The sequence below is a fragment of the Ovis canadensis genome, chromosome 18 (assembly GCF_042477335.2).
Source record: "Ovis canadensis isolate MfBH-ARS-UI-01 breed Bighorn chromosome 18, ARS-UI_OviCan_v2, whole genome shotgun sequence".
NCBI lineage: Eukaryota > Metazoa > Chordata > Mammalia > Artiodactyla > Bovidae > Ovis > Ovis canadensis.
The window spans coordinates 72,919,785-72,933,737 of record NC_091262.1 but is presented as its reverse complement, the minus strand read 5'-3'; the positions used below and the strand labels follow the sequence as shown (position 1 = coordinate 72,933,737).

General features: G+C 52.0%; 1 protein-coding gene across 2 annotated transcripts; it reads right to left on the bottom strand.

The window, feature by feature from the left end:
- Nucleotides 1-1,256: 1,256 nt before the first annotated feature.
- On the bottom strand, nucleotides 1,257-10,390 carry LOC138423467 (serpin A3-8). Of its 2 annotated transcripts, XM_069559389.1 has the most exons (6): nucleotides 10,120-10,266; nucleotides 9,425-9,467; nucleotides 7,618-8,253; nucleotides 5,540-5,813; nucleotides 2,745-2,895; nucleotides 1,257-1,681 (listed from the first exon to the last, which is right to left on the bottom strand). In XM_069559389.1, the coding sequence occupies exons 3-6, from the start codon at nucleotides 8,249-8,251 to the stop codon at nucleotides 1,487-1,489; spliced, it is 1,254 nt and encodes a 417-aa protein (XP_069415490.1). In that variant the 5' UTR covers nucleotides 8,252-8,253; nucleotides 9,425-9,467; nucleotides 10,120-10,266; the 3' UTR covers nucleotides 1,257-1,486. The 2 variants fall into 2 exon arrangements, with proteins under 2 accessions (XP_069415490.1, XP_069415489.1); XM_069559388.1 differs by lacking the exon at nucleotides 9,425-9,467 and having other exon boundaries at nucleotides 10,120-10,390.
- Nucleotides 10,391-13,953: the final 3,563 nt, after the last annotated feature.

The following is a 13,953-nucleotide window of genomic DNA, read 5'->3' as shown; positions in this document are numbered from 1 at the left end:
TAGGACTCTATGGAAACTTCTCAGAATCCTTGCTGAGTGCCAGAGCCCTGGCTCTCCAGCGGCTCCATCGTGGCCCCAACCTCTCTGCAGCCCCTCCACATCCTGCTTCAGTTGTGTCCAGTTTTTTTCCCTACTTGATACTGTCCCACTCATTTTTCTTTTTTTCCCTCGCTGGAAACATTCTCCACTCTGTTTACCCTCAACCTTCTATTTTTCCTCTACTGGCAGACCTGAGATCCCTTCCTCCAGGAAGCCCACTCTGACTTCCCCTGAGTTTGGTCCTCCCCTCTCAGCCTCCTTGTTTATCACCTATATTCCCCGTTATATCCTAAGTCCCACAAGGACCATAGCTGAAAATCCTTATGAGCAAAATGGCTTTGTGGTTTAGTGTTCCTCTGACATCCATCTGGTTAGGATAACAGCCTGCCTGCCATAATCTCTAGCAGTATGGCCTTTTTAGGGAATTACAGAGCCTCTATTTCTTCATTGGTAAAATAGGATGAGGAACAGCAAGTATCTCGTGTGATCAGCTCAAGGACTAAATGGGTTATTTCAGGTAGCAGTCTGAGCAGGCTGCCTGGCAGAGAGACCTCAACCCTTCATTTGTGGACGATGTCATTATTGCCCAGAGATGTTCTCCCTGGAGGCAACAGAATCCCTGATCACAGCGAGGGGAGGCAGGGCTGGGTGTTGCTCCTGCTGCACGTGTGTGCTTGCTGCTCTTTCACTCCAGGACACCTCTTCTGCCTGCTGATGGGGATCCACTGTCAGGGGAGGAGGTGGAACTGGTCAGGAGGTGACGGAGCTCAGCTGAAAACCTGGAAGTAGCTGGTCTCCCAGGTTGGGGTGCTGGGTGGCAGAGGGGTGATCCTGGGGGAAGGAAGGCCCAGCTCAGCTGCAGGAGGGAAGGGTCCAGGGGCTGTGCCGGAAGAGGTCAGCGTTGGAGCCCTCTGCAAGTGAGCATGAGGGGACATCTCAAGTCTTGGGGAGGGAGGCGTGAACTTGGACCTGGAATCAGAGCCCCTGGAAGTGGGCTTTGGGCAGCCAGGCCTCTTCCAGTCCTGGGCCTGTAGTCCAGTGGGCTTGGTCACAGGCACAAGACTGGCTCCTGGGCTGGCTGGTGAGGCTGAAGCAGAGGGCCTTGGAAGTAGGGTGGGCCTAGTGTGTGTAGGATGTCCGAGGGGCTTGTCCCTGGGGCCCAGGCAGCAGCAGAGCGTGGAGTCAGGCAGATCAGAGGGGAGACACACAGGAAAGAGTCCAGTCCCAGGAAGGTGCTTTATTGCTGGTGTAGGGCTCAGTGCCTCCTCCTGAGCAGGGCAGACTCCATGTGCACAGGGGCCCCCAGCATCACCACTGTCACCTTCCCGAGGGTGAGCGGGTGGAGTTGGATAGAGGGGCTGCTCCTCGGTGCACAGAGGTCAGGCTGCTCCAAGGGACCAGGGCACCCAGCTTCTTCTTCAGTGGACCCGCCATTCGGAGGGGAGCTCTAGGCTTGACTGGGGTTGGTGACTTTCCCCAAAAAGATGATGCTCTGGGTGTCTTTGAGAACTATAGCAATCAGGAAGGGCCTGTTGAAGCTCAAGGGGATCTTGTTTATGGACGTGATTCCCACCTTGATTCCTGTGACAGCAGCTCCTTCCGTGCCCTCCTCACCCACGTCAAGCACGGCCTTGTGGACCACCTGTGGGGATGCCGGAACATTACCCACTGGAGACAGGGGAGGCAGGGTGTGAGCAGGGGCCTGAGCGCCTCTGGGGACCGACATTCATCCACCTGCTCCTGGTCTGTCACTGCGCTGTCAACCTGCTCAGTTTGTCTGTCCTCCCATCAGACTGTCAGCTGGTTTGCCATCGTGATGCACAGGTGTGCAAAGTGAGGCTGTCAGTGATGGGTCGAGGGTTAGAGAGGCACAGAGCCGGGACTCCCTGGTTCTGGAACCCTCTCTGAGTCCAGAGACTGTGATGCCCCCGAATTCCCCCTAGTGTAGGGGCAGGGGGCACATCAAGGCTTTTTTTTTTTTTTTTTTTTTTGCAGGGAACTGGCACAGTCCTCCAGGTCCAAGCAGCAGATTTGGGTGGAAACAGCTCTCCTCCTCTCCTGTCCCGGCTGACATGTCCCTGAGGCCTTGGCTACTTTGCCTAGGACGCGATCCCCCATCCCTGAACCCCTCTGGCTTCCTAGCATCATGTCTCCTTTACCAGATCCTCTGGCAGGTGGGGTGCAGGGGAGACTGCAGGGCTGTCCAGCACCTGCCCCCCTCATTCACTCTGATTCCTCTGCTTCGGATCGCAGTACCAGGACCCCTGGTGTCCTTCTTTCCTGCCGTTAGTGTATACTCATCACGATGGCCCTGAGCCACCATTAGTACCTATTACTTCTTAACTGCTCTGCTAGACTCTGCATGCTGGGTAAGAACAATCACCTCCTTTTACAGATGAAGAAAACTGACGGCTATAGGATTTGCCTCTATAGGAGTGGAGAGTAGAGCTTGGCATGGAGTCCACCGCTGATGTGACCCAGGTCTTTCCCAGTGATGGAATCCGGGTCACGTATTTCAGGGAATGTGGGGACTAGCCCCAGTATGATGATAACCCAGCTCTCCTAGGCTTGGGGAGTCCTGGGAAGGGCTACTGAATTATAGGAAATTCAAGGAATTTCTAAATTCAAAATTAGCCAAGTATCTGCCTGTCCGTCCCCATTCAAGCTCCTAGAAGAAGGATGAATCGTCCAAAATTTGGACTCACCTGGGAAACCTCTAGCTTGTGGTCATCTGTGATTCCTGACAGGTCCGCCTCCTGGGTGAAGACTTTCTTAATTTCCAGCTGGGAAAGTATGTCTTTCAGCTTATAATCACTGGAGATAGAAAACCTTGGTAGGTTGAGTTCATGTATCCGTCTAGGAAATACAAAAAATGAACTCATGATTGACTCAGCTTGATCTTCCGTGGTTTACTCTCCACCACCACCTTACCCCTGGGGGGAAAAGTACTCCTTTCCTCAAGTTTCTAGACCCATCTGGCTAACTCTTTCTGATTCATTAATTATCCTTTCCTTTCTGCAGGAGTCTAATCTAGGGACACTGCACAGAGGTTGGGACCTGGCCCTGTTCCTCCCCTGCAAGCTTGCAGGGCACAGGAAACACCCTCCTCTAGCAAGGATTCTACAACTGCTGGGAGACTGTGTTGCTCCACAGGCACCGGGAAGGCTTCCTGCAGGAGGTGGCATGGAGCCTGAGTCCCAGGGGAGGGGATGGATGTGACTGGGTGAAGAGGAGCTTACGAGGAGGCGGATACACTAGCAGGAATGTGGGAAGCTAGAGGGGCTGCTCCACAGCACAAGGGTGGCCTGAGTGTGGGCGGCAGGGAAGGATGGAGCTGAAAGGGGCTTGGAGGGGACCTGGGGGGCTGGAGGCTGCAGTCAGGGGACTTGGGGACATGAATCATCCAATTCAGAGTCTCTGTCTTGCCTTCCTGGTGAATTCCTTGCGGGTAGAGCTGCTGCTTCTGAGCAGAGCCACCAGCAGATTCTTGGAGCAAGAGATGCTGTCTCCCACCCCAAGGCCTCCCTCCCTCTCTCTCTGTCTGTGTTACCCTTAAGACTCTTGTCAGGGTGTCTGGTCTTACAAATGCCAAATATGAGGAGGCTGTGACTCCCCTTAAGCTCTGGGTCCGTTTGGAGTACAGAGGTAACGATTCTCCTCATTGTCATTTCTCATTTAGCCATTCATCCTTTATCCATTTACTCAATAAGATATTACTGGACATCGTCCATGGGCCAGGAGTGTGTAGATCGATGTCCCCTCAGGGCTTCTAAATCAAGGTGTGTGGTGAATATTCTCTCCATTTACCTCTCTTCCCTGCACCCCTACCCTGTGGTAGCTCTTGGGGTTGGAGAGGGAAGGGCTGGGAAGGGATCACAGGCATGGCGAGGGGCTCCCCAGTCCGGGGTCTCTTGGGATCTATGGGGAGGAGGGGCTTGGAGTCAGGAGCCCCAGGGTGTCAGGTCCCCTGGAGAAGAGTCGGGAAGGGGCTGCAGCTTCTACATCACTTGTGGGAAGATCTCTGTCCCTTATGGTTTATAAAGTGCCTCCCACACCCATCCCCCCTGGGTCTGCCCATCCCACACTCAGAACAGAGGGTCAAGGACACCTCTCCCCTCGCAGCAGGGAGCTGAGCCCCAGAGAAGCCCAGGGAGTGGCGGGGGAGTGTGAGCCTGGGAGTGGGACTCTGGGTCTGGGGCACCCCCGCCCCCGCATGCTGCCCACACCCCCTCCCTACCTACCCCTGCAGACCTTGGCCCAGCACTGCCTCTCCCTCTTGTCCCCCTGAGATCGGTCTCCTGAACCCCACCTCCTGGCCTGTGTGTCTATCCTCCGTTTACCCAGAGCCAGGCCCCTCCCCACGCTTCCTGCTCCTCCTGGTCCAGCCTCCAGCGGCTCCCTTGGGTGACCCCACTGGGCTCCTGGCTGGCCTCCCTGCCTCCATGCTTGTCCTGTGCAGGCAGTTCTTCACTAGGCACCCTGGGCAATGCTTTTAAAACATTACTCGGATCATTCACCCTTTGGGCCAAAACCTTGTGATGAGTTTCCATTTCCCTTAGATGCGGGGAATCAAGGGGTGTGCAAGGTCCCATGTAATCTGTTTTCCCCATGGTTTCCCTGACCTTGCCCAACTTCCCCTCTCACTCCCTCCGCTCTGCTGCTCTGGCCTCACTAATGCTCAACCACACCAGACTGGCTCCTGCCTCAGAGGCTTTGCACTGGCTGTTCCTCGGCCAGGAATGTTTTTCCCAACACAACCGCATGGCTCACTCCCTCACTTCAAACATCACCCAAGGACACTCTGTTTACAATCACAAACTACCTTTGGGAATAATTATCTTTTTCCTTTATTATCCCTCACCTCTGCATTTCTCATCTCTCAAAGTAACAAACAATTCTGTTATTGTATTTGTTTCTTGTCTATCTCCTGCAATTACAAAGTAAATGCTATGAAGGTGGGGGATTTAGGGGCTTATTTGCCTACCTACCATCAGGGTTTAAATTATCGTAATTATTATGAGAATAGTCCCTGGGGCGTAGCATGTCCTCAATTAATCTGTTCAGCCAGTCTTAAGTGGATGAATGAATAAATGAGTGATTATGATGGAAAGACTGTGCCAAGCTGGTCCTCAGCCTCTGTCCCACGTGAGCCCTCAACTGCCATCTTCCTCCCTCCGCCTACAAAGGGTGGGGCCATGGAGAGAATGTGCATGAGTGTTGGGGGTTGTGTTGAGGGTCCTCATGACTCAGCATATGTTAGAGGCAGAGGAAACCTCAGCCACTGTCCCCTTTGAGGTCATCATCTTGTAGAAGGAGAAATTCAAGCCCAGAGCCACACAGGCAGCAAAGAGCAAGGTCATCGCGGGATGGGCTCTCCCAGCAGTTCCCACACCCCCTGGACATTCCTAAGGCCTTGTTGCTGGGGGTCAGGAGTCCAGGAAGAGGGGGAAGGACTGAGAAGGCAGGTGGGCCCGCAGCCCTGGGTCCTGGGGACAGTTACCTGGGGTACAGTGATTCTCGCCACCTCGTCAGCATCTCTGGGATCAGCTTGGCTTCCAAGTCCTGCATTTTGCCCTCGTCGGGGAGGATGAAGAGGGCGCTGTCATTGCTGGTGTATATGAGCTCCACCAGCGTGCAGCCCAGCTCCTCGTCCCGGAAGTAAGGGGTCACCAGGCCCCCAATGCTCATCATGGGCACCTCCACCGTCTCACTCTCGCTCACGTGGAACAGTGACTTGTAAGTTTCTTTGGGATCAAAGGGCGTCCTCCACTGGGCTGGAGGCGCAGGGACAGGTGAGGAGTCTGTGAGTGCAAAGACTGTGCCCTCTCCCTGCCCCACCCCCTGATCCCTGAGAGGGAAGACCCTCCCCACACCAGCAGCCCCCCATACCACTTGCCTCTAGGGATGGCCCTGCTAGGTGTGACCTGGGAAGGGAGGCAAGCACTGGGAATGCAAGTGAACACAGACCGGATTGAAAAGAGGAACACGAAGCAAAGCTGGTTAATTGACCTACATGGGCAATCAACAGTAATGTGGAGGGCACGGGAGAGATAGAGGTGAGGCTGGGCCTGGGGAGATACGGGACCTCCTGGTCCTTCAAGGGCACAAGCGACCAGGGGTTAGTTGTTGGCTTTTCAGGGAGGACACACATCCTCACAGCCTTGTGAGCCTGGCTGGAGCAGGAGCCACACTGGGACCTGGAGGGCAGGGCCGGGTCAACAGAGGAGAGGACTCAGGTCTCCACACTGGAGGATGGATCCTCGCTGAGGCAGAGACCTCTAGGGGAGTTCAGGGCTCTGGGGCTTCAGGGAATGTGTATCCACCCCCGCCTCCGGCTTCCACCTCTGCTTCTGTCCTCCTGGTGAGAGGCAGGGGTGGGGGAAAGCAGGGCTGGCTGGGGTGCCCCTGGGAAGGAGATTTTGGAGGGAAAATGTTTCAGGATGGGATGGTAGGAGAAGAAAGCACAGTAGATACACAGAACAATCCAGGGAAAATCAGCCCCGGATTCATATTTCAGAGCAATTCCGTTCTCGGCCTTCATTTACAAATGAAAACAGTGGCCCCAGAGGGCCTTCTAGGCTCTGCCAGGAACTCCTAGCTCAGGGCAATCTTGTGCTCACATTTGGTGGGTCTTAGACACCTGACCACTTCTGACTCAGTGATCCTCTCTGGGTCCCTATTGGCCCTTCTTGCTCCCTGTGCAAAATCTATCTGCCTCTACTCTGCCCCTTGTGAATATCCAGGCGGAGGTTTGCCAAGCTGACCTCCTGACACCGGGACCAGGCATCAGACCAGCTTGAAGCCGGAGGAGGATCCTGTCTAGGAGGCTCCCTTCTGCAGAGGCTGTTCCCGGATGGTGGCCTGACCTGTTCCACCCTAAGTTGATAGAAGACCACAGATGAAGACCCTGGGGGTTTGCAGGCTCCTCAGAGTCTGTCTCACCATGAAGACCACTAGCCTCACCGGGAGCCTCCAGAGACCAAGTCCCCCAGCAGGTCAGAACCAGCCCATGGTGGGCACAGCTGAGGGTTCCCGAGGGCTCCAGCACCACCTCATCAGGAAGGACACTCACAAGAGTGATGGGAATGGGAAGGCCCTTCCTCTAGCAGCCGGGTAAGATGAAGTCAGAACAAAGCTCTCCCTCTGCGTCAGACAAAGGGTTAGCAGCTTCCCTGCACTAACGTCCTGTAATGAGCATTGGAGTTTGGGAAATCCCAAAACACACAAAGCCTATGGTTGGGGCAGGGTCCTGATGCCCCAGCATCCTAAACTGAGGACTCGTGTGCAGTCCCTAAGTCCTGTCTGACTCCAGGATCCTCTCTTCATGGGGTTTTCCAGGCTAGAATACTGGAGTGGGTTGCCAATTCCTCCTCCAGGGGATCTTCCCAATGTGGGAATCGATCTCATGTTTCCTGCATTGTAAGGCAGGTTCTTTACCACTGAGCCACCAGGGAAGTCTACTCCCATATAGTATTTTGCCTAATGACACAGTTGGCTGACCCAGAACAGAAATAGCCTGAAGTCACAAAAAAAAAAAAAAAAGGGCATTTCCTTCTGAATACCAATCCGGGCACCTACCTTTAAAGTAGATATAATTCACCAGAATCACCTTCGTGAGTGGGTCGAGGTCCATGAACAACTCCACAATTTTCCCCTGAGTTTTATTCTTCACATAATCATTTATTAGACTCTTGGCAGCTTCAGGATCCTTGAAGTTGGTCGAGAAGGCCTCAGAGGCGTATAGCGCCAGGGCATCTTCCCTGAACTTGTCCAGCAGCTTCAGCTGCTCCTGCACAAACATGGCGTTGCCCACGCTCAGTTGCAGCTCATTGCTGGGTCGATTGAGCATCTGCAGGAGGTGCTGGAAACCCCGGTGAATTTCTGTCTCGGGAGTCTCTGTGAGGTTGAACTTGAGACCTTCCAGGATCTCTGTCAGGGTGGAGCCACGGGCCCCCAGGGACAGGAAGCCCAAGGCTATGGAGATGCTCAGAGGGGAGAAGATGACATTCTTACTGGGGTTCTTCAAAGCCAACTGCTTATAGAGGCTGAAGGCAAAGTCGGTGTTGCTGGAGGCTAATGCATGGTCATCCACAGACGTCCCTTTGTGCTGTCCTTCTGGGGTCACATTCTCCGGGAGGCAGTGGACCCTGGAGCAGAGCCCAGCCATCAGGAGCCCCAGAGCCAGGAGGGGGGACATTCTCTCTGCCCTCATGTCTGAAAAGCAAAGCTCCTTTCAGTCTCCACGTGTCAGATGATGTCCCAATCCCCGCCCTCTGTCCCCCGTCTTCTCTGTTCTCTCGGCCCTGCTGCTCTGGGACCTCGCAGGGGTAGGCACCCTCCTGGGCTCACAACACACACGAGGTGGCTCTGGGCTCCCTCTCACCCTTTGATCAAGTGCTGTGACCGTTAGCAATTTCCCCAGTGGAGAGACTGGGCGCAGAGAGGGGAAGGGGCTTTTCCAAGGTCACACAGCAGGCAGTGGAGGAGTGGGGGTGAGGAGCCTGGGGTGCCTGGCTCCAGGGCGGGGAAGCTGGTGATGGGTGTGAGGTACCATCCAGTGAGAAGGCATCCCTCTCCCAGGACAGACTCCCTCAGAGGGCCCAGGAAGCAGGGCTCCTTTCCCACCGTACCCCCTCTCTGTCCCCCCAGGAAGGAGCCCTGCACTGATCAGAGGACACAGCACCTCTCCCCGCCTCTGAGGACAAGGGTGTGACCTCAGGGAGGCTCTCCCGTCGAGGTGCCTGGTCACAGTGAGGGTTCAGGAGAGAGGCCGCCACAGGCAGCGGGAGCCGTGCTGTAGCCTGGCTGCCCTGAGGAGGGCTGCTGTAAAGAACAAGGAGGGCAGAGTGTTCTGCTCAGCCCCTGCCACGTGGACATGTGGAGGGTGTTTCCAACAAGAACCTGGAAAGGCCTCCTGGTGGGGAGAAGCAGGGTGAGCTCAGTCTCAGAGACCTGGTCGAGGATTTTGTTTGGACCACTTGTGAGCGCTGTGTGGTGACGAGCAGTAACTGCACCTCTCTGATCCTCAGTTCCCACCTCCGTCCAACACGTGGACCAGCTCAGGAGACATATAGGAAGACACTGGGCTCCTAAGGGGACTTCCAGAAGTGTCACCCCCTCCACTGGCCACCCTCTCTAGGACTCTACAAGCCAGACTGTGATCCCTGGGGACAGAGGACTCAGAGCTACTGCCTGGAAGCCTCAGGAGGGACTGAGGTCAAACTGGTGACCTCAGCAAAGAGGGCTGTTTCCCTGCAGCCTCTGCCCCTTATCTCAGAAGAGAGAGAGCTGCTGGGGTGGGAGGGGGGAAGGCGAGAGAGACAAGAGGCAGAGATGGGAGGAGATTGGAGGGGAGAGAAGGAGGGCTGTAGGGTAGGAAGCTGACCTGATTCTTGTCCAGAGACCAGGGGAAAGGCCTTCACACAAGCCTGGGGAGAGAGGCGATCGATTGCCTAAACTGTTAGTTTACTCAGGAGTGGTACAATGGTTTTTGCCAAATGAGCTAACCGTTTGCTTCCAAAACTATTCCTGGAGTATTCATTTGTTCTGATGGCCAGGCTGCCTCTGCTTCTGAGCAGTCTGTCCTTTCAGTGCTGCACAGACTCAGCTCCTGTCTGCTTGCTGGGATCCCTGGAGGGACAGTGGAACCCAGAAAACCCCCCTGGTGACCCCGGAGCCTCTGTCCAGAGGGACCTGGTGCACTAATTCTGTCTCCAGAACTATATGGGAGCAGCGCCCTGTGCCAGGCAAGGAGACGCACCTCAGGGACCTCGGGGGAGCTCTGACCTGACACTGGATGCACAGCTGGATGGGGCACAGATGGCTCAAATCACAACCACAAAGACTCAAAGGCAGAAATTCTCACAGAAGCCCTGGTGGCACATCCCTCCCTTTGCAGGATGAACACTGAGACTCAGAGAGAGGACTGGTCTTCAGAGGGCTCAGAACCCTCCCAGCATCAGACACACGTCCTCCCACCTCCCTTGTGCCTCAGGCCCTACCGACCCCTGATCGAGGCCAGAACCACCCTGGGAAAGGGGACCCTTGGCTCCCAGTGTGGGAGCATCACGGATTACCTACCTGTGAGATCGGGATGTGGGCAGTGGATCCAGAGCTGCCGCCTGCTCAGATATTGTAGTTTCGTCTCTTTGTTTGTCTATTTATCCTGCAAAGATCTCCTCTCTGGCTTGCGAAATATAGGAGGGAACAAGACCTCAGCCTGGAAATGGGCAGATGAACATTTCTGGTAACAGGATTCATTAGGTCTATGCAAATAATCTAGTTACCGAAATAGGTTTTTGGGTTTTTTTCCCTTAAAAAATAGCCAGTAAATAAACCCACAAAAAAATCTTTCCCATGTTAGAGTTCTCTTCTGTTTATGAAATACTCACTGAGGAAATTGTGACAACTCAGACAACATCAAATGAATCATTGAAAACTACTCCAAATTATTGTTCTTTTTAAAGAGTTATTGACTCTTATTAGTGTTTTATTCCTGGTCTGATATCATCTTTAAGGATCATGGAGAAACCCTGAAAATGTAGAGACAGGCTTGTAAAATATTTCTCAGAATGCTAGCGTCCAGGGAAATCCAAGTTAACATTGTGCTGTGTTTCTTTATTACTCACTTTTCTTTGAAGTGTGTGCGTGTGTGTGTGTGCACATTTGCATATGTGATAGGACATGATTTTAAAATGCAATACACTATTTGTTTACAACTTGATTTGTAAGTTGAAGCACTCCTCCCCCACTCCCACAGAAGGGGTGTGAGCCCGAGGTCCCCAAAGGGTGTCAGGAGTACAAGTGTCTGGGGCCTCCAGTCTCCAGCACCATCTGTTTGGGGGACCTGCCGTGACTTGGACATTGCCCTGCTCTCCTTCACTGTTGGTTCACCCTAGAAGCTAATTGTCCTCCCTTTTTGACCTTGAGGTCTCCTTAGCTGTCTCAATGAGATAATTTCAGGTATTTCCTGGGCTCATGGGAAAAATCTGTCCCTTCATCCATCATCGTCTCATCCCTCCAGCCATGACAATCCCTAACAATCCCTGCCAGGGTTCCAGAGATTCCTGGGGTTCTACCAAGCACAGTCTGCAAACTGCTGACTTAGGGATGTTGAGCTTCCTCGATGGCTCAGCAGGAAAAGAATCTGCCAGAAATACAGGACACCCGGGTTCGACTCCTGGGTCAGGAAGGATCCCTGGAGCAGGAAATGGCAACCCGCTCCAGTATTCTTGCCTGAAAAATCCCACGAACAAAGGAGCACAGCAGGCTACGGTCCAGAGAGGTTGCAAAGAGTTGGATACCACTGAGCATGATGACGGCCTTGAGGAGAGGATATGGCTTTGGCATGAGGTAAGCGAGCTGACTGTGGCTTAGATCATGAACTCCTTATTACCAAATTCAGACTTAAATTGAAGAAAGTAGGGAAAACCACTAGACCATTCAGGTATGACCTAAATCAAATCCCTTATGATTATACAGTGGAAGTGAGAAATAGATTTAAGGGCCTAGATCTGATAGATAGAGTGCCTGATGAACTATGGAATGAGGTTTGTGACATTGTACAGGAGACAGGGATCAAGACCATCCCCATGGAAACAAAATGCAAAAAAGCAAAATGGCTGTCTCGGGAGGCCTTACAAATAGCTGTGAAAAGAAAAGAAGCAAAAAGCAAAGGAGAAAAGGAAAGATAAAAGCATCTGAATGCAGAATTCCAAAGAATAGCAAGAAGAGATAAGAAAGCCTTCTTCAGCAATCAGTGCAAAGAAATAGAGGAAAAGAACAGAATGGGAAAGACTAGAGATCTCTTCAAGAAAATTAGAGATACCAAGGGAACATTTCATGCAAAGATAGGCTTGATAAAGGACAGAAATGGTATGGACCTAACAGAAGCAGAAGATATTAAGAAGAGGTGGCAAGAATACACAGAACTGTGCAAAAAAGATCTTCATGACCTAGATAATCACGATGGTGTGATCACTCATGTAGAGCCAGACATCTTGGAATGTGAAGTCAAGTGGGCCTTAGAAAACATCACTATGAAAAAAGCTAGTGGAGGTGATGGCATTCCAGTTGAGCTGTTTCAAATCCTGAAAGATGATGGTGTGAAAGTGCTACACTCAATATGCCAGCAAATTTGGAAAACTCAGCAGTGGCCTCAGGACTGGAAAAGGTCAGTTTTCATTCTAATCCCAAAGAAAGGCAATGCCAGAAAATGCTCAAACTACCGCACAATTGCACTCATCTCACATGCTAGTAAAGTCATGCTCAAAATTCTCCAAGCCAGGCTTCAGCAATAGGTGAACCATGAACTTCCTGATGTTCAAACTGGTTTTCGAAAAGGCAGAGGAACCAGAGATCAAATTGCCAACATCTGCTGGATCATGGAAAAAGCAAGAGAGTTCCAGAAAAACATCTGTTTCTGCTTTATTGACTATGCCAAAGCCTTTGACTGTGTAGATCACAAGAAACTGTGGAAAATTCTGAGAGAGATGGGAATACCAGGCCACCTGACCTGCCTCTTGAGAAATCTGTATGCAGGTCAGGAAGCAACAGTTAGAACTGGACATGGAACAACAGACTGGTTCCAAATAGGAAAAGGAGTACGTCAAGGCTGTATATTGTCACCCTGCTTATTTAACTTCTATGCAGAGTACATCATGAGAAACGCTGGACTGGAGGAAACACAAGCTGGAATCAAGATTGCTGGGAGGAATATCAATAACCTCAGATATGCAGATGACACCACTCTTATGGCAGAAAGTGTAGAGGAACTCAAAAGCCTCTTGATGAAAGTGAAAGAGGAGAGTGAAAAAGTTGGCTTAAGGCTCACAATTCAGAAAATGAAGATTATGGCATTTGGTCCCATCACTTCATGGGAAATAGATGGGGAAACAGTGGAAACAGTGTCAGACTTTATTTTTTTGGGCTCCAAAATCACTGCAGATGGTGACTGCAGGCATGAAATTGAAAGATGCTTACTCCTTGGAAGAAAAGTTATGACCAACCTAGATAGCATATTCAAAAGCAGAGACATTACTTTGCCGACTAAGGTCCATCTAGTCAAGGCTATGGTTTTTCCAGTAGTCATGTATGGATGTGAGAGTTGCACTGTGGAGAAGGCTGAGCGCTGAAGAATTGATGCATTTGAACCATGGTACTGGAGAAGACTCTTGCGAGTTCCTTGGACTGCAAGGAGATCCAACCAGTCCATTCTGAAGGAGATCAACCCTGGGATTTCTTTGGAAGGAATGATGCTAAAGCTGAAACTCCAGTACTTTGGCCACCTCATGCGAAGAGTTGACTCATCGAAAAAGACTTTGATGCTGGGAGGGATTGGGGGCGGGAGGAGAAGGGGACGACAGAGGATGAGATGGCTGGATGGCATCACAGACTCGATGGACTTGAATCTGAGTGAACTCTGGGAGATGGTGATGGACAGGGAGGCCTGGCGTGCTGCGATTCATGGGGTCGCAAAGAGTCGGGCACAACTGAGCGACTGAACTGAACTGAAGCTTCGATCCTGAAAATACTGCTTACCAGCTGTGTGATCCCAGGATATTTATTGAATACCATGGACTTTAATCTCTTTATCTCTAAAATGCAGATAAGAAAGTTTCCCTGACTGGAAAGAGGTGGGGGAGGTGTCTCTATGAAGAGTTAGTCAAATAATACTAGGTTTAAGCTCTCACTTCAGTTCAGTTCAGTCGCTCAGTTGTGTCTCTTTGCAGCCCCATGGACTGCAGTATGCCAGGCTTCCCTGTCCATCACCAACTCCCAGAGTTTACTCAAACCCATGTGCCTTGAGTCAGTGATGCCATCCAACTATCTCATCCTCTGTCATCCCCTTCTCCTCTCGCCTTTAATCTTTCCCAGCATCAGGGTCTTTTCAAATGAGTCAGCTCTTTACATCAG